Raw genomic sequence first — 27,672 nt, 5'->3', positions numbered from 1 at the left:
CAGGAAGAAATATGCGTTGTTAAACAACTTTTCACTGAATGTCAATTTTTCGAATTCTATATGTACCACAAACAGAAAAATTAGATCAAATTTCGGAAATAAACACAATACATATCAGACTGCACAGATTTAATATAAAAAATAATTTATTGCAAATGTCTCAAGTATGCAATTACGCTTTCAGTAAATGATTACATAAATTGTGTCAATGATAAAATGATTTATAGCATACATCACAAACATGCGATTTCTCTTTAGCATGGATCAGTAAATTATGCTTAAAATTTTATTTGACAGAAATGCTTTATTGCACACATTACAAACATACGGTTTCTTAATTGTATGTTTCCGTAAATGTTTCCTTAAAATTGAGGTTCAAAAAATTTCTTATTGCACACGTCAAAAACATGTAGTTTCTTATTTGCATGTCTCAGTAAATGAATCTTCAAGCTACCGCGTACAGAAAATGCTTGATTGCATATCTCACAAAATAAAGTATCTCTTTTGTATGAGTCAAACAGTTTCGTATTGTATGGTTTCTCCTTTGTATGGTTTAAATAGTTTCGGAGTAAAAATGTTTTATCTCAGGATTCGTTAACATGCGGTTTCATTTTTGTATGCGTCAGTAAATGTTGCTTTAAATTTGATTGTGCACTAAATGCTTTATTGCATATATTACAAACAAGAGGTTTCTCTGTTGCATGAATCAGTAAAGGGAGCTTGAAATTTCCTTTGAAAGAAAATGTTTTACCACACACATCCTAAATATATTGCTTGTCATTCGTATGTGTCTCTAAATGTGCCGTCAAAAGGGTTTGATTAGAAAATACTTTATGGCATGTATCGCAAATATATGGTTTCTCTTTTGTATGACTTCGCAGATGTCTCTTTAAACTAACACGTTCAGAAAAAGCCTTATTGCACTGATCACAAACATACGGTTTCTCATTGGTATGCGTCCGTAAATGTACCCTTAAACTTGATGTTTCAAAAAATGCCTTGTTGCATAAGTCACATACATGCGGTTTCTCATTTGCGTGTCTCAGTAAATGGATCTTCAAGCTTCCGCGTACGGAAAATGCTTGATTGCATATCTCACATTCAAATGGCTTCTCTTTTGTATGAATCAGCAAATGTTTGTTCAAATTGCTACGGGTTGAAAACCTTTTATTGCAGACTTCACAAACATGCGGTTTCACTTTTGTATGCGACAGTAAATGTTGCTTTAAATTTGATTGTGTAGTAAATGCCTTATTGCATACATTACAAACGTGCGGTTTCTCTGCTGCATGAATCAGTAGATGGCGTTTAAAATTTCCTTTAACAGAAAATGCTTTATTGCACACATCACATATATACTGCCTGTCATTCGTATGTGTCTCTAAATGTGCTGTCAAATGGCTTTGATCAGAAAATGCTTTATTACATGTAGCACAAATATATGGTTTCTCTTTAGTATGAGTCCGCAGATGTCTTTTTAAACCATCTCGTTCAGAAAATGCTTTATTGCACACACCACAAACATACGGTTTCTCATTGGTATGGGTCCGTAAATGTTTTCTTAAACTTGAGGTTTCAAAAAATGCCTTATTGCACACATCACAAACATGCGGCTTCTCATTTGCGTGTCTCCGTAAATGAACGTTCAGGTTTCCGCGTTGAGAAAATGCTTGATTGCATATCTCACAAACAAATGGCTTCTCTTTTGTATGTGTCAGTAAATGTCTGTTTAAACTGTTTCGGGTGTGAAATGCTTTATTGCATGCTTCGCAAACATACGGTTTCACTTTTGTATGTGTCAGTGAATGTTGCTTTAACGTTTCTTGACTAGTAAATGCTTTACTGCATACATCACAAACATGGAGTTTCTCTTTCGAATGTATCTTCAAATGCCTCTTTAAATAGTCTTGCTTAGAAAATGCTTTATTGCACACGTGACAACCATAAGGTTTTTCTTCTGTATCTTTTAATAAAAGTGGTTTTAAACATTCTTGTGAGGAAAATGCTGCACTACACATCTTGGAAGATTTCTCTTTCACAAGTTTGCATAAATTTCAAATGAAATTTGTTGATCACTAAATATTTTAGTGGACATAATGTAAAAATAGTTTTTCCTCCTAGCGACAACGAATGTCTTTTTAAATTATGCTTCATAAAAAAATCATCAGTAACCGAGTGAAAGGTTTTTATCTTGTTGTATCATGAAATGTAATTGCTGATAAAATGATCATATAGATATATTGCTGTTAGACGGCACTTATTTTTATAAATCAATACAAAATTCATAAGAGAATTATTTATTTCCGTTTTATATATCACTCATATAAGGTCCCTTCAATATTAATGAGGTGATCATACAATAAGCCATTTGAAAAATGAAACACCTACCAAAACATATTTAATGCTAGTTATTTTGTTCGATCTGGAGGCATTTTCGATATCCGTTGTTAATACATTCATTAGAAGCGACGCACTTGTTCATTTCGCAGTTTCCATTAACCTAAAAAATAAATTTCATCAATGTCTATTATTAAGTTATACCTTCAAAACAACTCCGAAATAACTGAATGAATATATATTTTACAATATAATTTACTAATTATGCGTATAAAGAAAATACTTCTTCGTATCAATTTCAAAACATATTAAGAAAATATAGTATTCAGAGGAATCTGAAAAAAATTTCAAGTGAATTTTCCTACAAGAAAGTAATGTAGTTTTACATATCATAATAAGAACTGAACTTTAATATTGTTTAAATTAGGGTAGCAAAGATATGCATTAATTAAAAATTAATAAAGATGTAAAACACCGAATTTTAAAAAGTGCATTCCGAAGATTGTATTGATAAGGCAAGCTGTCGAATTTCAAAATAAATTTTTAAAAATTCTTTTGCACTGTAACAGTTTCGGAAATTAATCCTGAAAAATATCAAACATCAGGTTTATTAAGCAAAACAATAAAAAAAAAAAAAATGTGCACATCGTCTTCACAAAACATGCCTCAGCAAAATTCGATAAATCTACATCCAATAATCTTCAAATCGCTTACATCCGGTTTCCTTCAAGTTAAATTAATTTGCGTTAGGTATTTCTACGAATAATGAAAGAGAAGTATAAACAGTACAAATATTTTGTTTGGTTAAGGCACATTAAATTCGGCACAAATAATTTCGGCGTTAGTACAACTTCGAATTTTTTCCCCCCACATTTCAATTAATTAAAAATTAAACAAAATCTTACTGCCATTTTAAAAATTGTCTTTTACGAGACAGGAATTTGTTAGACTGACAATTGTTTCGGCGAAAGTTTGCAATTTATTAAAAATATTTTGCCTAATTATCAACAATGGAGTTTGTGCCTAAGATATTTATACTGTTTCCACTGTTTCGTCAAATATTTAGTCATGTGGTTAGAAAGAAAGACCTTGCAGAGTCTTGCGTCTTCCCCGTGATCTGCGCATCCGGGGTTCACGTCCCAGTTCGGACATGATTGTTCTCCTGTGTTCTATCTGTGAGGTGTGTGAATGTGCCCCCCCCCCTGTAAAAAGAGGTTGTGAAAGCGAATATGACGCATGAAGTAGCTAAGTCGTACTCTTGGCCCTCGTTGGCGCTACTGATAAAAGCAAGAGACGCTCACTCGGCTAAAGTCCCTGACAGATAACTGTCAGTGGGCTTATAAAATGCCATAAGTGACAACAACAATACAATAGTTGTTCTGTTAATATTTAGGTAGTTAATATGATGAATAACGTTACCACGAATGTAAAAGATAACTGAAGCAGGATTTTTATATTTTTTAAATAATATTATAAAGTAAATCTAAATTATTATACCTATAAAAGATTTTTGAATAATATAATCTAGCAGCCGAAAAATACACCTAATTTATTCAACAGATTAATTAAACTATATAAAGAATTAGATAATATATATATTAAATACTATATATATATATACATACATATGTATTAGATACTATATTATAAAGACAACTGTTAACAAAAAAAAATAATTAAAATGCACAAAAACATGTTTTCAAATATAATGACTGATAAATCGAAAAGTATGTTATATTTGAATCTTTCCGAAGGACTTCCAAAAACTTCAGTAGAATTCAAAATTTTCATACAATTCGCACAGTTATTTCTGTAGAAGAACTGTGCGAATATCTCATTCAAGTGGCTTTAAAAAATCAACATATCAAACATTTCCGGAGGAAATTTAATAACATTTACTTACATTTTTCTAAACGAGTTAAGATTAAAAAATTCCCATTTTAATGATGTCTTTCAGATAAAAGAATCGTTTCTATTTAATATATATTATTCAATCATCTTTATTAATACTAAAAGCGGAAATTTATTTGTTTATGTCTGTCCGTTGGCTCATGACATGATGCCAAAGTCTTTGACTTAATTTTACCAAAATTTATTCAAATATGCTTTGATTGGTGGGAACTTGCATCCCAAAGAATATTTGGAAACTTAAGTTAGTTTTAATTAAGCAAAGTGTCACTTGTCTTAATGATAACTTCTGAGAATGTTAATACACAAAAATACTTGTTTTCCCATCATCTTAACATGAAAATAATAATTATTATCTTTTTAATGATTTTTACACTTGTGCAATTATTCACTCATTTTAACACTATTTCTAGATATGATTTGAAATTATAGTCTTCATTGCTGAAATTTAAATCACACACATTTCTTTCATTGCGAAATTAATACAATTAATTTGATGAGTGAACTAGTTGCGACTTTAAATTTAAATATACAATTGTTTATAAGTATTAAGAAAATAATATACTCTATATTATCTCATAATATCAACAGTTTATTTCCTTTGAATAAAGAAAGGGCGTATCTTGCCGTTTCATTTTGCAGTCTACTTACATTTACTTTGTCTGAGTTTCTTGTAGATTAATGCCAAACACGGAAGATATAATTAATTACAGGGGGTGTCCAAATGAAAAGGTACGAAACGGCACTGTGGGTATAAATGAAGACTTTATTCAAAGTATACACCATAGGTCTGAGCACAACGATCCCATTGAGTGTCGAGCAGAAGGATTCCTTGTTTCCAGAATTCCTGTGGCTGTGATGAGACCCAGTCCTTCACAGCGTCCAAAATAATGGAAAACCCATACAAAAGGAAGTAATCTTGTACCTCATACGGTGAGGGAGTACCTTTGGCAGTTAAAACCACCTGAATCTATCTTGAAATGGACATATACAAATTCTGTATAATGGCAAGTGGTCTCATGTAGAAACTGCTCTCACTATAGACGCAGGAAGAGGATAACGGGATTTTACTTTTTCTTCCGAACAGGGGTTCTATGATGTTCAAGTCTGGTGATTGGCCAGACAACAGAAGATGTGTAACTGAGTCCTCATGTTCCCGAAACCAGGACTGAACAGTTCAACTACGATGAATCCGGGCATTATAATCTTGATAAGTGCTATCTCCAAGCGGAAATAATATCTGAACCGTGGAATGCAGTTGGACGGCCAAAAGAGTGACACAGTCATGTTAGTTACCTGTCCATGTAGAATGACAAGAGGGTCTATTCCAAACCACGAGATGAGGCCCCAAAGCATTACGAAACCATCCCATTGTTTCACTGTAGGAAAAAGGCAGTCTGGGTTGAGGCTTCGGTAGGAGTTCAAAAAAAGTAAACCCGCCTGTGGAGGGATATAGGGAGAAACTGGATTCATAAAAATAAACATATTTCAATTGATCTGCAGTTCAGGTTTTATTGTCCTTGCATCACTATACTAGCTGTTTCCGATTTTCATCTGTCACAAGAGGTTTTGCAATCGCTGCTCTGCCCCAAATATTTTCTTTATGTAATTCTTTTCGAACTGTATGGGTCGACACAGGGTTCTATAGATGTTCATTTAGCCCAGCAGTCACTTTTGCTGCCGTGGTCACAATCCTCTTTAATGCCCACCTGTCTCCCGCAGTGAGTTTGGTATTTCTCCCACAGTTCGTTCTAGCAGATGTTATTTTTCCATGATCGTTCTATGCATAGGTCATAGCCTTCGAAAAGGTGCCTATTGATACCCCAAACTGTAGTTACCGCTGTACCAACCAGACGAGTTACCACTATCTGCCCTCTTTGGAGCTCTGATAAGTCTTGCGCACACCCACGAGATTATAAATAACAATTCGAACAAAAAAATGATAATTACGTATTCAATTTAGTTCAATACTATCACATACGGAATTTTTACCTTAATTTAACCTGTATTAACTTCATTCTAAAATGTCCTCTTATTTCCTGGTCCAATTCCACTTTCTTTACTTAATTAATTCAACTGAAGTTTTGTAAAACTGCTTAGGTCGGCGGTTCCTACACTCTGAGTGAAGGGATAAAAAATTGTCAACCTAAGCACATTCTTTTAAAAGATACCTAAATTCCCCTACCTAAATCGACACATGTAAAGAAATCCCGGTCAGAATCTCATAGTATATAAGCACTGAAAAAAATATTTCCCATCTCTTTTAAGCCTTTACTCATTTCGCTCTTGTTATGTTGATGTGCTCGTCGTTTCTGCTTGTACATAAATCATGCCTCCTGGGATGGAATAAAACGAAGTCAAAAGTTTAGTCTCTGTCTTCGACCACGATTCTACTTAGTAACAATCGGATAGGAATGAGAAAATAACTCTTAAAATAATAAATTAAAATGTTTAGTAATAGAAATCGCAGGGTGTTAAATGCGGAAGCCGATACAATACGGTAATGTTTTTTGTTTTGCTTTTACAGAAATCCATAAAAGATAAATGAGTTATGATTGGGTGCACTATCGAGGAATTTTCTTTTTATATTCTACGTGAATCCTAGCTAGTAATATTTAAATACTCTGAAACTCTTAATACTAATACTAATCAATATCTGCTCATCCGGCTATAGCAAACCTTTATTATTAAAAAAAAAGGCAATGAGTATTTTTTCGATAAATTTTTTTCTTGTTTTGCTAGAAGTGAATCTATTTGTTTTAGGACCAATATACATGTATATAAGATATAGATAGAATAAAAATTGTAATCACTCTAAGTAAAATATTTGAGATTATAGGTGATTTTCCCCCCTCTATTGAATAATGTAGTTTTTTTAGTTTTAGTTATATTAACGTCCCGTTTGAAGCAACACAAGGCTATTTTGGGACGGACCTCGTAATTTTGAACCGCGGTCAGATGACGAGGACGACACCTGAGCTGGCACCCCCCTCTCCACACCACACCAGCGGGAGGACGTTTGGTCATGACGGATTTAACATGCAACAGACCCCCTTACACTACGGTTCTTCGGTGGAATAGGGTCTCGAACCTGAAACCCTCCGGCTCGGAGTCGAGACCTTACCACCAGGCCACCACGGCCCATTGAATAGTGTAGCAGTTAAATCAGTAAATAAAACAAGGAACTCAAAAAGTGACTTAATCATTATCACTAAGGAAAAAAAATACGGGTATATTTAATTAATAAAAATAATTCGAAAACGTATGTATAATTTTCTTTCTTAAACAGTTTTTTTTTATTTTGATTTTTAACAAAGTCAAAAAAAATTTGTAATAAACAGAATATTTCAATATTGTATTAGTAGGAAATCAAAGAGAAAAAGACAAAAGAAAAGAATTCGAGGCGTTCGAATTCGTTAACATTAACAGTTAATTAAATTTTTAATGCAGTTTTAGTGTAGAAGTTACTTCAAAAATCGTGGCTTTCTTTAACAAGTTGGCGCTATTTTATTAATTAAAACAAAAGGTTGAAGAGTGCTACGTATTTCCTAAACCTTTATCTACTTTAGTAATAAATCAAGATATTTGTTTAATCGCAATCTAGGTCATCTGTGAAGAAAAAAATAACTGCAAACACTTTGCCATAAAATTATTTCGCCCAACCTATTTAGAAACCTCTTTCAAGGATCTGTAATCCGTAAACATCGTCAAATTACATTATTCCAGCCATTAAATATTTCTAGGACAGGTAAATTAGTAATGAATTCATGGTTTAGTTTCAATATTTAACAGGTATTTTAAGAGAAAGAACACCTTAAAAGGTTAAAGATAAATATATTATTTCTGGCGTTTAACATAAGAAGAAAAAAATGAAGGGGAATAAATGAATAAAAAGATGTTACAAAAGGATGGAAAAATATACACCATTTTTTTTTTTAAAAAATGCTTATAATTTTTTGTTTAAATTTTTTTTTTTTTTTTAAGAACACAAATGGTAGCCTTATTAAACATCGTTAGCCTTATTAAACAACATTAAAGCTTACAAAGCCAAGCAATGCATATTATCCATAAAAAGGTGGGAAAATAAAAATTGCCCTGACTCTTTTTTTTTTTTTTTCTGCAAGAAATACATTATTTTTCAAGCCAGCACTAAAATTATGAGAGATCTTAAAATTTCAGAAAAGTATGAAATTAATTGATTTGAACAATATCATTATGAACATGTAAACATTTTAATACATTTTAAGAGTATTGATACTCGACGAGATATCTCGTCTTTCAGATACTCCCAATTAAATTGGAAAAAACCGGTAATTAAATTCGTACCATTAACAAGATTATTTTTTGAATATTAACACATTCATTGCTAAGGATGAATTAGATAAAAACTCCATGAAAAGACAAATATCAATAGAAGTATCTGAAAGACGAGATATCTCGTCGGTAGTGTTGAAAGTAAGTGTTAATAAAATGTTAAATAAAGAGCACTTAATACTTCAGAATCTCGAATATGAGGATGTTTCAATGCCTTACTACTCGTCAAATTTCTTTTCGAATTAAAAAAAAAAAAAAAAAAGACGAAGAGAATACTTTTAAAATACGAATTGACAGAAAGCACATTAATTCGTTCAGATAAATATAACAGAAAAATTTATAATGTGAATATTTTAAATGCTATTCATTTGGATTTTTAGCAAAAGTCAGGAACCGCATTAGTAAAACAAATGCCCGTTTCCAATAATTTTAAAGAAAACTCCTTCAGCCTGAATTACCATTTCTTTCTTTCAGCACAGTTAATAGCCTCTAGGTGGTTATTACATAAAATAAATAAATTTTCCATTTTAAAAAATTGTATCTAAACTTAGTATAAAATGAAGTCTCCTGACAGCGTCTGTATGTTTGAAAGAGAAAAACTCGAGAAATACTAAACTGATATTGCAGATATTTGTACCATTTTGTATGGCATTTATTGGGAAAGGTTTTAGCATATTGATGTCATATCAAAATAAAAAAAGGAGTTTTATAATTGAGATTTTAATTATTTTCCTACTACGATTCGCGCATGCGTAAAACAGCAGTATCTGTGCTTTGCATTTGATTTCTTTGTGTACGTCTGATTTTAAACAGCGAATCAAAACTCCACACAAACTCATTTTAAACGTTGGTGCTCCTATACTATTACGTACTTTAAACCCTCCAAAATTGTGTAATGGCACTCGATTACAAATAAAAGGTTTGAAAAATTCTTTATTAAGGCAGTACTTTTAACTGGCTCTGTTGCTGGAGAATCGGTTTTGATACCAAAGATCTCTCTCATTCCAACAGATTTACCGCATTCCTTTAAATGTATTCAGTTCCCAGTTAGGCTCTGTTTCGCCATGACAATAAATAAAGCCCCAGGACAAAAGTTTCCCACTGCTGGAATTGACTTAAGCGAAGAATGTTTTTCTCATGGACAACTTTATGTGGCACTTTCTAGAGTTGCATCCAAACAAAATCTTTTTGTCTTGGCACCAGGAGGAAAACCAGTCAATTTAGTTTACAAAAAAATATTATGAAGCAAGCTTAATTTTACTTTCATATCAGGTTATACAGAGTCGATAAACAACTGTGGAACTGTGGGTACAATGACTTATTTACATAGTTTTAAATTTTAAAAAAGTTTTTCTATTGAACATTTTTAGTGAGTGAGTCTTTGAACATATCATATTTTGACTTTTTTAACGCGAGTTCGCAAATTGTACAGACTAAGTCTATGGCAAAGGATACCGACGTGCTCTCATTGGTTTAAGCCTTGGCATCTATTTGGCAATGTTTTGCACTCATAATAGATGCCATACCGAAATATATTTTTATAAAAATAAATAAAATTTGTGAATTTACCCCCCCCCCCTCATTTTTTTACGGTTTACATGTAATATTAATCTGGAACACATATACAGCAGAAAAGATCAAATCCTGAAACCTAAATTCAGGAAATATAAAAATCGCAATTTATTAAAAATATTTTTTGTGTGTGTTTCTTCTTAATATTATTTTGATACAACTAAAAAAAATTAGCTACGAAATCGCATATTCCGTTAAAGCTTACATATTTAAACGTTTTGGGCATTAAGTAATCATCTCCCCATATGTATTTGTTGGGAAAGTAACAAACGCTCAGCAACAAGTTTCAATAACTGCATAAATTATATAATAAAGGCACGAAAATCATAGAAAAATAAGAATTATTTAATTGCTGCATCATATGTTGAGTAATTACTTTTATTTAGTTTTTATACTTCTGTACATAAACAACATTAGTAACTTGTATTACTAGTATTATTAGTAATATTTATTATTATTATTAATAATTAGTATTAGTAGTATTACTAGTATTATTTAGAGAAAACAATTATATTAATAAAAATTGGATCGTGTTGATATTTACTCGTATCTTCCATTAAACTAATGAAAGGTACAAAGTTTGAGCCAGGTAAGCGAAAACTACACTATTATGAGTGCAAAACATTGCCAAATAGATGCCAAAGCTTAAACCAATGAGAGCACGTCGGTATCCTTTGCCATAGACTTAGTCTGTACAATTTGCGAACTCGCTTTTTTAACAGTCTAAATATTTCTGAATGTGAGTTTAAAAATTGTTTTGTAGTTATTTTTGATGGTTTCTAAATATATTTTTGAGTTTGTTTGATGTTACGTGACATGCACAGGCTAGACATAAGTTTAAAAGCTAATTTTTCCTCTTGGATGTTATTCCACGAGCAACGCCGTGCGGCTAGTGCTAGTGTCAAAATATAATTATATTCAAAATATACTACACAAATAAATTTTGCAAAAAAAAAAAAAGTCTTAATTTTTAAAAATTTCTAATATTGATATTTTGATGCGTTTCATTCTTTGAAAATTTAAATTATGCATTCATTTTTTGCTAAGGAAAATAATCTTAGAATAATTGAAAAATGTTGTCGACAAAAAACATGCAAAAATAAGCCGATGATAAACATCAACTTTAAAACTCATGTTACTTTTCTTATTAATAACAATACTTGATTCTTCTATCAAATCATTGAAAATTTCTTTTAATTCTGGAAGCGTAAAAAAATTAATATAAAATTTCTTTTTATATCATCAGTGAGAAAAAAAATTAATGACTTATGTTAATTGAGAATAACAATATTTTTAATTTTAAAAAACTGCATATACAAGTCTTTATACTTCATGCGATTTCGTGTTAAAAAATTACCAATAGATACAAAATGGCAATGCTCCGAGCTTTTTAAAACACAGAGTTAATGGGTAAATCTCAATAGCATGGCATCTTATTACCCACTCGACCCCTAATAAAAACAACCACTTAATAACTGACAACCACTCAATTTAGCAATTATTTCTATATTTTATTACAGCTGGGAAAATCTGTTAAAGCTATTTTTACTTCTCGTCAAGTCACTTTTGGTGAAAGGAGGAGTAATAATGGTCCAGATTAATCTGCAAATGAATAAAACCAGGAAACAAATTATAAGTAAAATATAGGGGGTGTTCAAAAAAAAGGTACGAAACATCGTAACAACGTAACCGTTAACATACTTGCCCGTGACACTATGGGAGAACGTAGCGAGATATCTAGGAAAGCGATTGGAGTCTCCGGCATAGATCGGAGCATGCGCAGGAGAGAGCAGAAGCTCTTATAAAGAGCACAGTAAAAGGACCAATGTCCATTTATACTTCCCCTTAATTTCTCGGAATTCAAAGATGCACAGGGGCACTAAAATGCTTATTTACACAGCCTATTTGCGTCCGATATTGACCTACGCATGTCAAGTTTGGGTACATGTAGCAAAAACAAATCTAAAATTAATAGAAAGTCAGCAAAATAGAATTATTAGACGAATATGTGGTGCTACCTGGGCCATGCCCAGTTCTGAAACTTACAAAGCCCTCATGTACCCACTTTCAAGCAAACAATAAAGAAAATAGCAACGAACTTCTTCAACAAACTTGATAAATATGAAAACGAGGCAATTAAAGCTATTGAAAAATATAACCCCAACCCCATATCAATAGACCAAGAAATGTAATGTTACTTTAAAATCTCATCATCACCCTCTTCCTCGCTATCATGACAAACCCAACCCAACTCCATCCCTTGTAAACGCATGCTGATTGGCTCTGAACGAACAATAGATCATCCTAAGTAGTACACTCAATTACTAGCCGGCTACATACTGCGATCTGCATTGCAACCCAAACGCACCCTCCCCACTCCAGCTGAGTTCCTACTGGACGGCGTTCCACCTTCCTCTCCCTCCTCACCAGGGGACTGCTTTGCTACGCAGAGCAGCGTCAGTTCAAATTCCACCAACAACAACCAAGGACCACATAAAGTCCCTGGCATTTACCAAAAGCAAGGCTACATTACACCAAATTTCCGCCACTACAGGAGATAGCTTCTGGCTGAAGCGAGCTCTCCTTAACATCACTCCCGATTCCAAGGTCCATTCACTCCAATGTGTACAGTGAGACACTCAAAAAACTACGCAGGTCCATCAAGAACAAAAGAAGGTGGAACTCACGGAGGGTGTGGTTCTGCTCCATGATCACGCGCATCCACAAGTCTCCAGGGTCACAACGCGAAACTGGTCAAGTTCAAGTGGGAGCAGCTCGACCATCCACCCTACAGCCCGGACATGTCCTTCTGCGATTTTCATGTGTTTGGTCACCTGAAAAAAAACATCTGAAAGGAAAGCGCTTCAACTCGGACGGCGAACTCAAGGACATTGTGGAAAACTGGGTCTCGTCACGACCACAGGAATTATGGGAATAAAGAATCCTTCGGTTCGTTAATCAATGGGATCGTTGTGCTCAGGCCTATGGTGTATACTTTGAATAAAGTCTTTATTTATACCTACAATGTCATTTCGTACCTTTTCATTTGAACAACCTTTTTATTCTCAGCTAGAGAATAATAAGGTTTAATATGAATAATTTTGGATTTCATTCTTTGTAGCACTAGTGGAAGCAATCAGTCCATTTGGTTAGAGCATTATATTGATTACAAATTGATGTCGAGACTAAAACAAGTATTCCACCCTCCTATTAACTGAAATTCCGGATAAATATCAAAACTTTTATTTATTTATTTATTGAAAAACAATGGTACACAGGTTCTTATACATACACAGCGAGTTTACTTTATTAGGGTGCGCAATGAGAAACTGCTGCAAAAATTTATAATTTTTTTAAGCACCTTAGCAAAAACTAAGCATTTTTGTAAATCGCTATATCAATAAATCAATCGCTATCGAAAATATCACATATTTCTAAACACATGTTTTCTTTTATATAATAATGCAGTGTATAGTTAAAAAAGTTTTTAAAAATTAATTTTAAATATGTATTTTTTAACTTTCAATATTTAATTCTGTATTTGCACAATGTCATCTATGATAAAACAAATATCTTTTTAGTTTCGTCAAAAAACATAAAAATAAAAAAGTTATCTTTTTAGTTTTTCAAAAACATAAAAATAAAAAAGATATCTTTTTAGTTTTGTCAAAAACATAAAAATAAAAAAGATCTTTTTAGTTTTGTCAAAAAACATAAAAATAAAAAAGTTACCATTACTAAAAAATTAAGTCAACTTTTATAAGATAACAATAAAAATCTGCCATCATTTCTTAAAATTAACAAATTAGCATTAAATTTAGATAAATGCACCATTCCTGAAAATGTCGGAAGAAGCACACACATAGCATGACCAAACATTTTGAATTCGATTTTTATATATAGTAGTAACAAATAAGATTCGACATGGCAGAGACGAAAAAGGCATATTTCCTTTTGCACTAACTCACCATATTTAACCACCTTGAGACCTTATTTGCAGCCTTAGAAAGTTAAGAGAGCATTCCTGGATGGCTACCATCATAAAACAGACAAAACTGCCCTGAAATTGACGGGAGAACAATGGTATGTTGTAATTGAGTTTTTTAAATCATATTTCTAAATAGAAAAGAATCGAACGTTTTCATATTTCGAAGGTCGAATAAAACCTGCTTTTAATACTTTATCTTTAAAAAAATTATAGAAAAACATGACAGATTATATATTTTCAAAAAGTGTTTTTTGAAGAAAGCCCGAGACAATATGTCGCAATGCCTCAAACTTTAACAATGCTCATCAAGTAAAACATCTTATTAAATAAGCTGCTTTCAAGTTTTTAAATTTTAATTTAAAGCACAGGAAGTTTTTTTTTTCCACGACGTTAACAGCGATAAAATCACAGCACTCGACAATTTTATGAGGCAATTATACTGTTTTGAATGTCATTCCGATAAAAATAATTGTTACAAATTGTGTTAAAAACTAATTTTTCAAAAATTACTAAAACTAAAGGAAAAAAATGCATTCATTCAATCAAAATTGATATCATTGATAGGTTACTTTTTTTAAATCTTTAAGATGGTGTAAAAATAATTATATCAGCACATATTAGAGTGTGATAATATGTTTTGATATAATGACAGAAAAAAAATATTTTTATTCATACATTACTATTTAAAATAAAATTTTGCTTTCACTTTTTAATTAAACTTCCAATTAAAATTTTAAAACATCCGTTTTAAGTGGACTTTTAATACCCAAGAAGCAACTTCCAGTCCAATTTCATGCTCTCCATTTCAATAGTTTATGCTGCGTGTTGTTTTGTCAATTTGGACAAACCTTTATCCAAATCTGTACAGAGATCTCATTAAGAAACAAAAATTCTATAAAGTTTTTTAAAAAATGAGAAAAATAAAAAATCGTTTTAAAGAATGGCAGAATTTGAACCTTTGGGAGTAAAAATGTTTTGAAAAACTTTTTTATTATTATTATTTATTTACAAGAATTTTTAGCATGAGATCTAATAGAAATTTTTTCTTTAGAATTAATCCTTAACTTTAACAATCCTTAGAGTTCTCATAAATTATAAATTCTGCAACTTCCATAAACTTTTTTTGTTTTCAAAGTATTTTTTTGATGTTTACAGCTGATATTTTTTTACTAAATTATGCTTGTAGTTAAACTATAAAATATAAATGAAATATCAGAAATTTTGCCTAATAAATTTCAAATATACACATACCAAGACAAAGTTAATAAGAAATGTAGATTTAAAATGCATTTAATTTTAAATTCGGAAAATAGGAAGCTTTTCTAGAAAAATCTATAGCTAAAATACTGTTTTGCATTGTAAAATTTTGTGAAAACAATATTTCATAATGGATAAAAAATAACTGACTGTGTAAATATGTCAATGTATGCATTGATTACATATTTTTTCATTACATATTATTTTATATTCAAATTAAAAAGTCGCACAAAAGAAAATTGTAACACATGTTTCACATTGCAGTTAAAAAGAAGCATTTTATTTAGTTTTACAATATTCTGGAATAAACTGCAATTCTTCAATTTGCAAAATTATAATTAATATTTCAAACTTGGTTTCCAGAAAATTAAAACTTCGATACTACTCAGTTGGTTGTACACCAGATAAAAAGAAGAAGAAGAAAAAGTCAAGTTTTAATCTGACTTTTGACAAAAATGCAATTACAACTAATATTTGGTGAAGACTTTGACCTCACTATATATATATATATATATATAATAAAAAGGTCATGGAAACATAATATAAATAATACAGAAATTAATAAGAAAAATGCAATTATTTAAGAAATACATTCAACTTAAGATCTTCTAATAAATTAAAATATAAAGTGGTTCATAATTTGACTAAAATTCACACATTATGAGACATTTCTTATCACATGAATCACAGAATATCAGCCTTTGAAATGGTTCTTCAGAAGAAATCATACACGTATGGTTTCTCTCTCTCGTGTCATTACATTTTACTTATTGGAACAAGTCAAATTCCACACATTTCTCTTCCCATCTGTCAACAAATGTCTTCATTTTTTTTTTCTTTCAAAGAATATGCTTTAACACAAAAGCCACAATCCTAAGGTTTTGTTTCCCATATCTATTGGCACATGATAGTATAAACAGGCTTCTGAGAAAATGCTCTTTAAATAAATCACAATTTCATGCATGCACTGTTAAATGGGTTCTTGGCTTTGAGAAGAAAATGCTGTACAATATAAATCATATGAGCATGAATTCTCTTGCTCTTTGGAAATTCAGTAAATGCTCTACAAGAGTTTCAGGAAAAAACTGCAATTTAAGGTACATGCATGTGTTTACTCTTAAACGGGAATCAAATAAAAGGCAGTCTAAATTTATCTATCATGGTCAATAAAGGCTATCTTCAATTTCTTTTGAAAGAAATGATTTACTAAAAACCTCACACATAGAAAGCCTTGAATGTCACATTAAATCTGAAATCACGTCTTCAAAGGAAAACTACTATATATATATATATATATATATATATATATATATATATATATATATCCTTTTTTTTTCTATGTCTTCAGAAAATCACACATTGCTCTGTAACATGCATACACTTTCTCTTTCGGATGTGCCTTAAATGTCCCTTAAAAATGCTTTAGTCAGAAAATGCTTCATTGCAAGCATCACAAAAACACTATTTATATTTCGTATGAGTCAATAAACGTTATTTTTAATTTCTACATTGAGTAAATGCTTTACAGTACAGCTTATTATTATTATTGTATGTGTCCATTAAAGTAAATTTAAGGAATACTGCTATAAAAACACATTCTTCTAGATATCACAAATATATGGCTACTCTTTCATGAGGATCAGTACATGCTTCTTGGGCGATTATGATTTTCCATGCCTATCATTTTTTTTTTTCAGTCTTGGTTTCTATGGTGCTTTGAGCAAAATATTTTAATATTTTAATTTCTAATACAACTTATCTTGCTGTTTCAGACACTACACATTTGTTTAATCACTGTTTCTATACATCAGGAAAAAAAGTGTTTCCATCAATCTTTATTGTTCCAAAATCAACAAAGGCTTTTTTTTTTGTTCAATAATATTATATTTCATAATATAATAACACTGTAAGTAATAGTATCTTCAAGACTTTGTTTCAAATGAAATTCCATTTAAGGAAGAAATGTAGTATTGAAAATTATAATGAGAAATATTTTGAGTAATTAATTATTACTTTGAAAAAAAAAACTCTAAGAAATAATTTTTTTAAAAAAAAGTGTACATAGGTAGCTTTTCTTAATATGCAGCAATAAATTTCTCTTAAGATTTTGTTTCGGCCACACAATGCTCTATTGCAGCAAATCACTTCCATATGGATTTTCATTCTTATGTAACAGTAAATGTCTCTTTAAACTTGCATGTTGAGTAAATCCTTTATTGCAAACATCACAAACAAATGGTTTCTCTTTCGTGTGCGTCAGTAAATGTACCTTTAAATTTCCCCGCAGAGAAAATGTTTTTTTGCATATCAGGCAGGCAAACTGCTTCTCATCTGAATGCGTCAATACATGTGTCTTTAAGTTACTTCGCTGAGAAAATTCTTTCCTGCACACCTCACAAGCAAATGGTTTTTCCTTCGTATGTATCCTGTTATGGCTTCTTAAATCTGCACGTTTAGTAAATGCTTTACTACACACATCACAAACATGCGGTTTCTCTTTTGAGTGGATCATTAAATGGTCTTTTAAGAAAAACCGCTGAGAAAAAGAACTTTTGTAGATATCACAAATATATGGTTTCACCTTTTTGTGCATCAATAAATGATTCTTTAAATGCTCTTGTTGAGAAAACATGACATTACACACATCACAGATATATGGTTTCTCTTCGGTATTTGTCACAAAATGTGGATTTGAATGTTCCTGTTGAGAAAACTCTTTACTGCACATCTTTACTGCGCATATACTGATTTTTCTCTATAAGAATGCATAAATTAAATTGTGTCGATCAGAAAATGTCTTTTTAATAACTCAAGGATATGGTTTTTTTACATGTGCTTTATTAAATACATTAAATCATGCACCATTGAAAATCTTTGAAGATAAACAATGAGTAATTAAATACTGTAAAAGTCCAAATGATTTGCTATATATATGTCATAAATAAATGGTTGAGATTTTTCATAAGGTCGCAGATTATTCTTTAAATAGTTAAGGCGATTTTATTTACTTAAATTATATATGTAGCATAAACATATATATATATATTTATATTTCTTCTATGCAAGTAATGAGATTGTAAGCCTTGTTGAAGAGTAAATCGTTTATTGCATACTAACTGTCTTGAGCAAACAGCTAGAATGTTTAACCATCTATTCCTGATACATTTAATCTTACAGCTTTTGAAGCAACACACTTGTTTGGTTTCGTTGTTCCCATAAACCTGAAAAAAAGTTTTTTTCCCATCAATTGTTACGCCTGAAATTAAGTGTCAAAAAAAAGACAATTATTTAAATTTTATAATACATTATAACTAGTATGACTTATTGTCAGTAATAAAATTATTTACCCTTTTGTAATTAGTGGCTATTACTTGTTTGTTTGTAAAAGATGTAAACACTCCAGCCTAACAGAAAACAAAGAAATACTGTAAAGCCATTCTTGACTCTCTTATCTTACTCTCTCCTAGCCATTTCATCAGTGATAATTAGTCTTGGGCTATTTTTAGGGTGGTATTCGTCTATCTATAAACCTATCGACCATTTTCGGAAATATTTGAAAATTTGCATAGGCTTTGAAGGTAGGCAGAATTTGGAGGAAAGTAAAACTAAATAGATATAAATTTAATTTATACCTGGAAGTATCAGTAAAAATTTATGTGAACATGAAAAAATAAAGACTTTCTTTAATGCATTTCACTTAATAATCTTGAAATGTAAGTAATGTATGTTGATATATCAAAATTTCTTAAATATATAATTTAATACTAATCGAAGTTTGAATTTAGGTATTTTATTAAATCATTAAACTTATTTAGATGGCCTCAATAAAAAATATACATCGCAATGAATTTTATAATGTAACCACATACAACGATTAGCACCTTTATGCAAAAGTTTTATGATGTTAAGAAAAAATAAAAGTCATAAAAATATGAAAAAAAATTTCAAATGAATATTATTTTAAGAAAATAATACAGTATATATATATATATATACTGTATTATTTTAGGGAGGTATATATATATATATATATATATATATATATATATATATATATATATATATATATATATATATATATATATATATATATATATATATATATATATATATATATATATATATATATATATATATAAGCGTTATTTTATGCGAGGCAGAATGCAGTTTGAAGACAGTGAAGATACTTTTGATTTCATGACATCGTTTTATTTCATTTTGAAGAAGCAGTTATATGTACACGCGATGAGCGACGAACAACACACACACAAAACAGAAATCAAAATGAGGAAAAAGCTCTTGGACATTTTATCCCTGGTCTTATATAACCCGAGAAATTGATGGGGAAAATATTTCTTCATAGTGCTAATATATGATGAGATTTCGATAGGGATTTCCGCTACAGGCGCGGACAAGGTAGGGGAAACACAGCGAGATTTTAAAAAAGAATTTGTCTCATCAGCGGTATTTTGTCTCTTCACGCGGAGTGTGGGAAAGAGGCTTTTAGCCGATTCAGCAATATTACATAGCTTCTCTTGAATTAATTAAGTAGAGAAAGTGGAATTGGATAAAAAATAAGAGAATGAACTTACTATGGGCTAAATTAAGATAAAATCTTGGAAATTAATTAAATAGAAATCAGAGTTTAAAATTTCATTATATATATATATATATATATATATATATATATATATATATATATATATATATATATATATATATATATATATATATATACACTGATGACGTGGAACAGAAACTCAAAATTCCATTAAATCAGAGGAAAATAAAGTGTAAAAGAAATCAAGTACTAAGCATCAAATAGAAAGTTTAATAGGTGTAAAAATAATCTTAGCTATTGCCAGATGGGTCATCGCTATGACTTAACTATGGAAATTCATCACCATAATTTCCAAAATTGCCAATTCGAGAACAAATGCTACATACTGTAAAATACATTAAGTTCCATTAGAGATATACGAGTTTAATCTCTAATGGAACTTAATGATTAATAGAGTTAAAAACAGGAGCATAGAAAATGTGCTTTTGACTGATGTAATAAAAAAATATTTGGTATAATACTATTTTCCCAAATTATTCCATAAAAATAGTAAATGTTGGGTTAATTATATATTTAAAAAAAGGTGGAGGGGGACAAATCTATCTTTAATCAAATATGCTTGAAACAAATTTGCCAATTCGAGAACAAATGCTACATACTGTAATATTCATTAAGTTCCAATAGAGATATACGAGTTTAATTTGGTAGAATTAAACTCCTTCAACAAATAAAATGTGCTGAAAAACTCTTCATATTAAATGGATATATCTTATATAATTAAATGAACAAGAAAAAAAAAACTGAAAAATTTTCAAAAGTATAAATTAATTCAAACTGATTTATCTTTCTCTCTAAACTCTGATATTATCGGAATAACTCAGCTAAAATTTTAGGACATGAAAAAACAATCTATAAATTCTTCTAATTTATGGCTTGAATAAATAAAAAAAAAAAAATAAATAAAAAAATAAATAAAAAAAATAAATAAATAAAAAAAAAAAAGAAAGAAAATATAGTTCATCTATATATACTGAAGGCATATTTATGATTAACTAGCACAATAAAACTAGGGGAGAAAGTTTGCCACTACAAACAATGAAAATTATTGCTATAAAATGTGCTTATTAATATTATTAAACAGTTTTTAACTTTATAAAAAATATTTATAGCACAAAACTGGCAACATTAAAAAATATAAATTTTTGAATTTTAAGATGGTGGAAAAAGTATTTTTGTGTTGCAGTAATTCTGGATATTGAAGTGGAAGAATAACCGATTGATTTTTAATTAAATGGCTTAGCTCTTAGTAGTAGTAGAAATCAGTTCTTAACAATAACCTTTACTAGTGATATGGAAAATGCTGTGAGAGGTGGGGAGGGGATGAATTCTATAAAGCTCGAAATTGTACTGTTTACAGGAATCATTCCCACGTGCTTTGAAAGATGGAATCAATGCTGCAATTTTGGAAATAGGTAATAATATTCTGCTAAATGATAATAATTTTCTGCAAAATAACAATTTAATTTTTGGCAGTAACTAAATTACACAGCTCAGAATATTATTTGTAATTAAAGTTCAGAAAACTGGTTTTAATGAGTAAGTACTCAGGATGTAAACATGTGTCTGATTTAAAAGTTGTAAATACACACACACACACACTAACCCCCCCCCCCCGAAGATTTAAAATTGAAAAAGCATTTAAAAAAACTCAAATCTAAAAAGTTAAATCTTTTCATACTCTTTTATTTAAGTTCACTTGTTTCACAATTGCAAAGATGGAATTTCCAGTTTGACAGATGATTATTTTTAATTATGAATTTTTTTAGTTGATTTTTCACTTGGTTTGTGTTGGGGATAGTTTTCAAATTATACACACTTATTTATTACAGATGATTATTTTTAATTATGAATTTTTTTAGTTGATTTTTCACTTGGTTTGTGTTGGGGATAGTTTTCAAATTATACACACTTATTTATTTATGAAGTCATTACTAATCAATACATTAATTATTAATTAATTTAATATTTTTTTTAATTTTATATATGAGTTTCACATGGCTAAGAGAATTTATGAAAAATTAGTTTCAAAATGACACACTAAAAATAATAAATGAAATATCAGAAAAATTAAAAATAAAAATAAAATTTAGAAGATTTATAAAAAAGTGTTTTTTATAATAACTCATTTAATTTACTAGAACTACCCACATGGCATTGCTTGAGTCATAAGTCTTAGCATATGTGTTAATCAGAAATTTAAAACATATAAAGAGTAAAATTTCATTTTCAGAATGAATTTCACTAAGTGTCTAAAATCTTAGTATTTTAAATTAACTGTATTGCAATTTGTTACATTGGAAAGCCATGCAACATCTAAGTCAATAAAAGTTTAGTGAACATAGAAACAAAATGGTTTTAGAAAAATAGTATCTAAATTAGATGGTAATTTTAAAATTTTGGTTACAAACAAAAACAAAGCTTTTTTTTTTTTTTTTTTGCCTAACAAAATGTTAGTTACACTATCAAAAAAATCTATTAATTAAAGTAAAATTGTTTTATCAATTCAAATAATAATTTCAATCATTTTCGAAAAATAATTAAAAAAATTCTAGCCAAATGCTACATTTAATATTCATTAGTTTCCCCTTCCAAACAATTTGTTAAGTATTGCAATTAATCATTAACTTTCATTTCTGTTCAAAAATAAAAAAGAAAACTCACTTCTATCATTAACTTCTAAACTCTAAAATTGACTATTAAATCTCAACAAAAAAAGGCTCAAAACATTTTCTTACAACAAGGACTCTAAGTAAACAAGAAAGTATCTTTCTATTTCATTAAACAATTGAAATATGACTTGTGTTTTTCTTTAAAAATTTGTAGAATTATTATGCAAGTTTTCCCCCTTTTCCCAAGAAATAATCATTATACACATCACAAATGGGATGCCTGAATTGAGGAGACAGGGGGATGAATGAATGGGCAATTAAAGCATATAAATAATTTAAAATAAGGATGTGAGCTGCCAGAGGTGTATTGATTGTTATTGATGCAAGGGCAAAATGTATTATTTTGTTTGCTCCTTATCTTGCTCCTTAAAACTTTGAAATAAATATACAGTGCTGGAAACTTAACAAAAGAAATCATTATCTACGTATTATAAAAACCAAGTGCAGATGAAAAATATCTCCATACTTCGACATATATTCACAATTCACATAAATTTTTAACCCTGTATAAACTTTAGCCAATATTTAGAATTAAAACAAACTTAAAGGCATTTAAACAAACAATAAATTTTCACATCCAAGACACACTCTACTGGTCAATAAAGTTGAAGTAAAGAAATGAATACTAATGCAAACACTACATAATATATTTGCTTCAACTTGAAAAGAGATAGTGGAAACTCTCTCAAGTTTTCAAAAGAAAGCAATAAAATTTCTACTCTTTCAAAAGCCATTTTCATCTTCTTTGAAAGAATTAAAACTGCATGTACTTTCAATTTTATAAATTCCAGAATAGAGTGAAACAAAAGTAACAGTAAAAAAATATACAAACAATACCAAGGGAGGTTCTGATAGCAGATCTGATTGTAGCCTGTCTTCATAAAGAGCAATCAGAATGCAAAATGAAGAAAGCATGCTATTGTTTAAAAATTCTGGTAGCAAAGAACACTAGTGCAGCAATTCAGAAGGTGGTTAAAGAAAGAATGAAAGTAAGAGCATTCTTTAGACAAAATATGAATTGCAAATATTCCTTTTTGTGTCAGCTCTCTGGTGAATAAACATATAAATATTTTCTCTCACAATTTGTAATTAAAGAATCATCAGATATCTGCCCATTAAAATCTTCTTCTTTACTCTTCTTCTTTATATACATAGTGAAATTAGTAACCCAAAACATCTAAGAAAAGGCATGAGTGCTCGAATTTGCCTGTAAACATCAAATTTCATCCAATAACATCTACTATCATATTATATCTAAAATGTTATCAAATTCTGATATCACAGAAAGATCAGAATTTTTTTCATAATAAAATCTCAAAAGAATTCAACCAAATTATTCCAAACTTTTAAAAAGTATTGATGACAGAAAAAATAAATATTTTCAATATCCTATTTGCAGGTCAGTCTCTATCAACTTGCAGTCATCTTCATTTAAGAAGTGAAATATATATGATTTCTCAAATAATTAAACTTGGGTTGCTTGTTTTTACTCTCTTAGAATTAGATACCATACCATTAGAGTAATGGAATTAACTGTTTATATTTTTTAAAAACATGAAATGAGATACTATATTGGAAAAAAGCTTTACAGCAAAAATGTGACTTTCATAACTTTATAATATTTTGAAATTCGTAGTACTTTTCATAAACACATGTAACATTTCGCACTTTGAATAACTATTTCTTAAACCCTTTTATTCCTAACATAATTGAAACTCAATTTCTTTAGCACACTGGAATGCACAAGTTTCTCTTTCAAATGTAAGAAAAATTATCTTAACCTTCAAACACAGCAATAATGAGAATTCTCAAAAAACTTTTCTGTCACCAAATGCATCTTGGCAAGCATTTTTAATGAACAAATCTTGTGCCATGGGTATTAACTCTAACACATTTGGCTTCTGAGAGTTTTAATATACCAAGCAAAAGAAATTTGCATTATCTTAAAAATAAATTTTATAGAAATATGCACAGTAGGAAATGAGGTTTTACTGATATAACCAATGAAATAATTATAAGATGATAATGGATAAATAACTATGGATATGATGATGGGTAAATAACTTTTATCTAAATTGAACAATTAGGTTCTTTATCTTAAAACAAATGTTATGTTTCTTAATTAATAAAACGGAATAGACATATTCTACTTCAGATATTTTCGGTTCCATTTCCATCGAAAGTATCAGCATGTAAATTAATTTGGTACTATTTCTTGCCAAATATAATCCTAGGAATTTTTATTGCAGCTCTTGCATTTTATTTAGTATATCTTGAAAAGATACAAGACACTATAGGGGCTTCTGAGGAAACAATACATTTGTTTTAGTGGCCTGGAACACTAACTCCTTCTGCCCTTACTATTCGAGAATAAGCAATGAATTACTTTCTGCTGTGGCCAGTCAGTTTCTTATAGCAGACCGGTGAAAACTTTTGCATGTTTGATTTCCTAAATAATTTTTGAGTTTAAAATTCATGGAAATATTTCTAATTTACCAATGGATTACATAAAGCAAAATATATAATATCTCTAACATTCATTTACTTAAGTACTTAATACATTTTATTTTTCTATATTAACAATATTTTCTTAGTTGTAACTTTTTGATTTCAGCTACACATTAAGCGTAAGATTGTATTAGCATTAGACTACACATTGTTGGGAGTAGACAGGTATGTTTTGATGACACATCTCAGATTTTGCATTACCATTTTAAGAATAAATTGTTTGCCATAATTTTCTTTCATTTTTCTTGAAAAATATCTTTGCTTTTTGTTCAATTTTTTTTAATGTTATCAATTCTTCAATGTTAATCAATTTTTCAATTTTTTTAATGTTATCAATGTGTTCAATTTTTTTAATGTTATTTTAATGTTTTTGTTCAATTTGTTTTAATGTTGAATTTTATATCGGTGACATTTGAAAATTGTAAACCAATTTTTATAATTAGAGCATAAAATCACAAATATCTTATTGCTTATAAAAGAACAGTTTTATAAAAATCAATTTTATTAATTTTGATAAACAAGATTGATATTTAATATTAGGATGGATTATTCTATTACTAAATGAACTGAACAGAATTGTTTCAATCAGGATATTAATATATATTTAAAATTCTCCTTTGTATTTAATTAAAAAAAAATCACAATTTATGTAGTTCAAATTCTTAAGTATTATACTATTAATGATTAAATGTTATAATTATGATTTAGAACAGTTATTAAACATTAAAAACATTTTATATCATTTCCATTCATATTTATTAAATGATTCAGAATTTTAATAATATAATAAAATTAGAATAGCATTATTTTATGGTAAACTATTTTCATTTTTTTAGGAGGGAAGAAGTGGAGTGAAATTTATTCAATGGATATATTAAGAGAAAAACAGGTGTTCCAGGTCAAATTAAATATATAACCTGCAGAAAAAGAATTCAGAAATATTTTTAATGCACATATAACAGTTAAAAGAACTGAAGGATTAAATTATTCCCTTAATAGAACTAGGGTAATCTTGAAATTATTTTGTAGAATCAACTTTTTCTGTAAACATAATGCTTCAAATTGATTTTGAAAAAATGCATTTACTAACCATTCTATGTTTTTACATGTTGAAATCTATGTAGCACGGTTAAAAATATAAAATAAGTAAACAATATAATTATAAATTGACAATAGCATACAACATAATTTAAAAACAACAGCATGAAAAAAATTTTCAATACCATGGTGTGGGAAAAGCAACCATCAATTATTTTTCTTTTCACCACCGTTTCACTCTCATATGATATATTGTAATTGCGAATAATTTATTCTAACTCTAAATCTTAAAAGGAAATTTGCAATACTTTCATTTACAACATCATTTGAATTGATTGAACATTGATTATATGTATATAATCTTACATTCTCAAAAAAAAAAAAAAAAATGCAAACAATACTTGACGAGTTTTTTATTAACGGTAGAAGCAAGCATTAAAGTTTCAATACAGCTACGCTGGAGAACAAACCTCCATTTCCTTACAATAACTATCTTATTTTAGCCATATATAAGGACGTTCTATTCCTTAAAAAATGAACTCTTTCAAAATAAAAAGAATTATGAATCAATTAAAACTTACTTACAGTTATTTAAAAGTTAAGAAATGGAAGTTCAATTTAAACACAATCTTCTATCAACAATCACAAAAACAGATCGTTTTTCCTAGATGCGGATAGTGAGAGAACAGTGGATCAAGCGATGTTAAAGGACTATTTTCCGAGTTGGAATCAGTTTCTCTGCGCATGCTCAGATTTAACTGGAAAAAACGAGTATATTCATCCTGTTGTTTAGTAAGAAATCGAAAATAGATTATCCACGATTTTTTGAATAACAAATAATTTTTTAGCGTTATTTTTAAATATTTGTCCCAAATATCTGTTATTTGAATCATATTATTAATTAAAAATTATTATTTCATATTAAATATAAAATTTAATACTTAATTTTCCAATTTACTTAACGTGTGATTGAATTTATTAATCTATTTCAGCTTACTTCTTAAATTTGATTTTTTTCAAAACTATTTTTTCAATTTCTTTATTGGAGTAAACCATTTTCTGAAAAATTTGAATTGAATATATATGTCAGTTCTTTAAATCGTTTACTTTAGTTCTATATTCTACCAATAGATGGCGCCAGAAGTAAACGGAATATATGTAAAGTCAAGTCGCAAGCAATTAAAAAGGATTTGTATGGAATAGTGCATCATCAACTGTGAATATCGGAAAGTCAAGGTTACTCTCATGAACTGGAGATTTTAAGGAATTCACAACATGATTTTACAAATTTTTCTTATTTTTTTAAAGAAAAAAAAAACTGAACAATTAAGGCACACTAAATTCTTTTCTGTTTGTGATTATTCATATGAGACACTGTGTTTAGCTTCTTTGATGCTGATATAACTTTGAGTTGCTTTTCAATCTTCTTCAAAAAACATTATAGTATTCTGTGATATTTG

At 29.4% G+C, this 27,672-nt stretch overlaps 1 protein-coding gene across 1 annotated transcript; it reads right to left on the bottom strand.

Moving 5' to 3' along the window:
- Positions 1-200: 200 nt before the first annotated feature.
- Positions 201-26,886, bottom strand: LOC129975331 (zinc finger protein ZFP2-like). Its single transcript, XM_056088394.1, has 5 exons — positions 26,798-26,886; positions 17,512-18,597; positions 16,345-16,439; positions 12,472-12,633; positions 201-2,032 (listed from the first exon to the last, which is right to left on the bottom strand). Exons 2-5 carry the CDS (start codon positions 18,102-18,104, stop codon positions 762-764), a joined length of 2,121 nt encoding a protein of 706 aa, XP_055944369.1. The 5' UTR covers positions 18,105-18,597; positions 26,798-26,886; the 3' UTR covers positions 201-761.
- Between the last annotated feature and the right edge of the window lie 786 nt (positions 26,887-27,672).

Source organism: Argiope bruennichi, chromosome 7 (assembly GCF_947563725.1).
Source record: "Argiope bruennichi chromosome 7, qqArgBrue1.1, whole genome shotgun sequence".
Lineage (NCBI taxonomy): Eukaryota > Metazoa > Arthropoda > Arachnida > Araneae > Araneidae > Argiope > Argiope bruennichi.
Note: the sequence above shows the minus strand (reverse complement) of the source record. Positions and strands in the feature narration are given on the sequence as shown.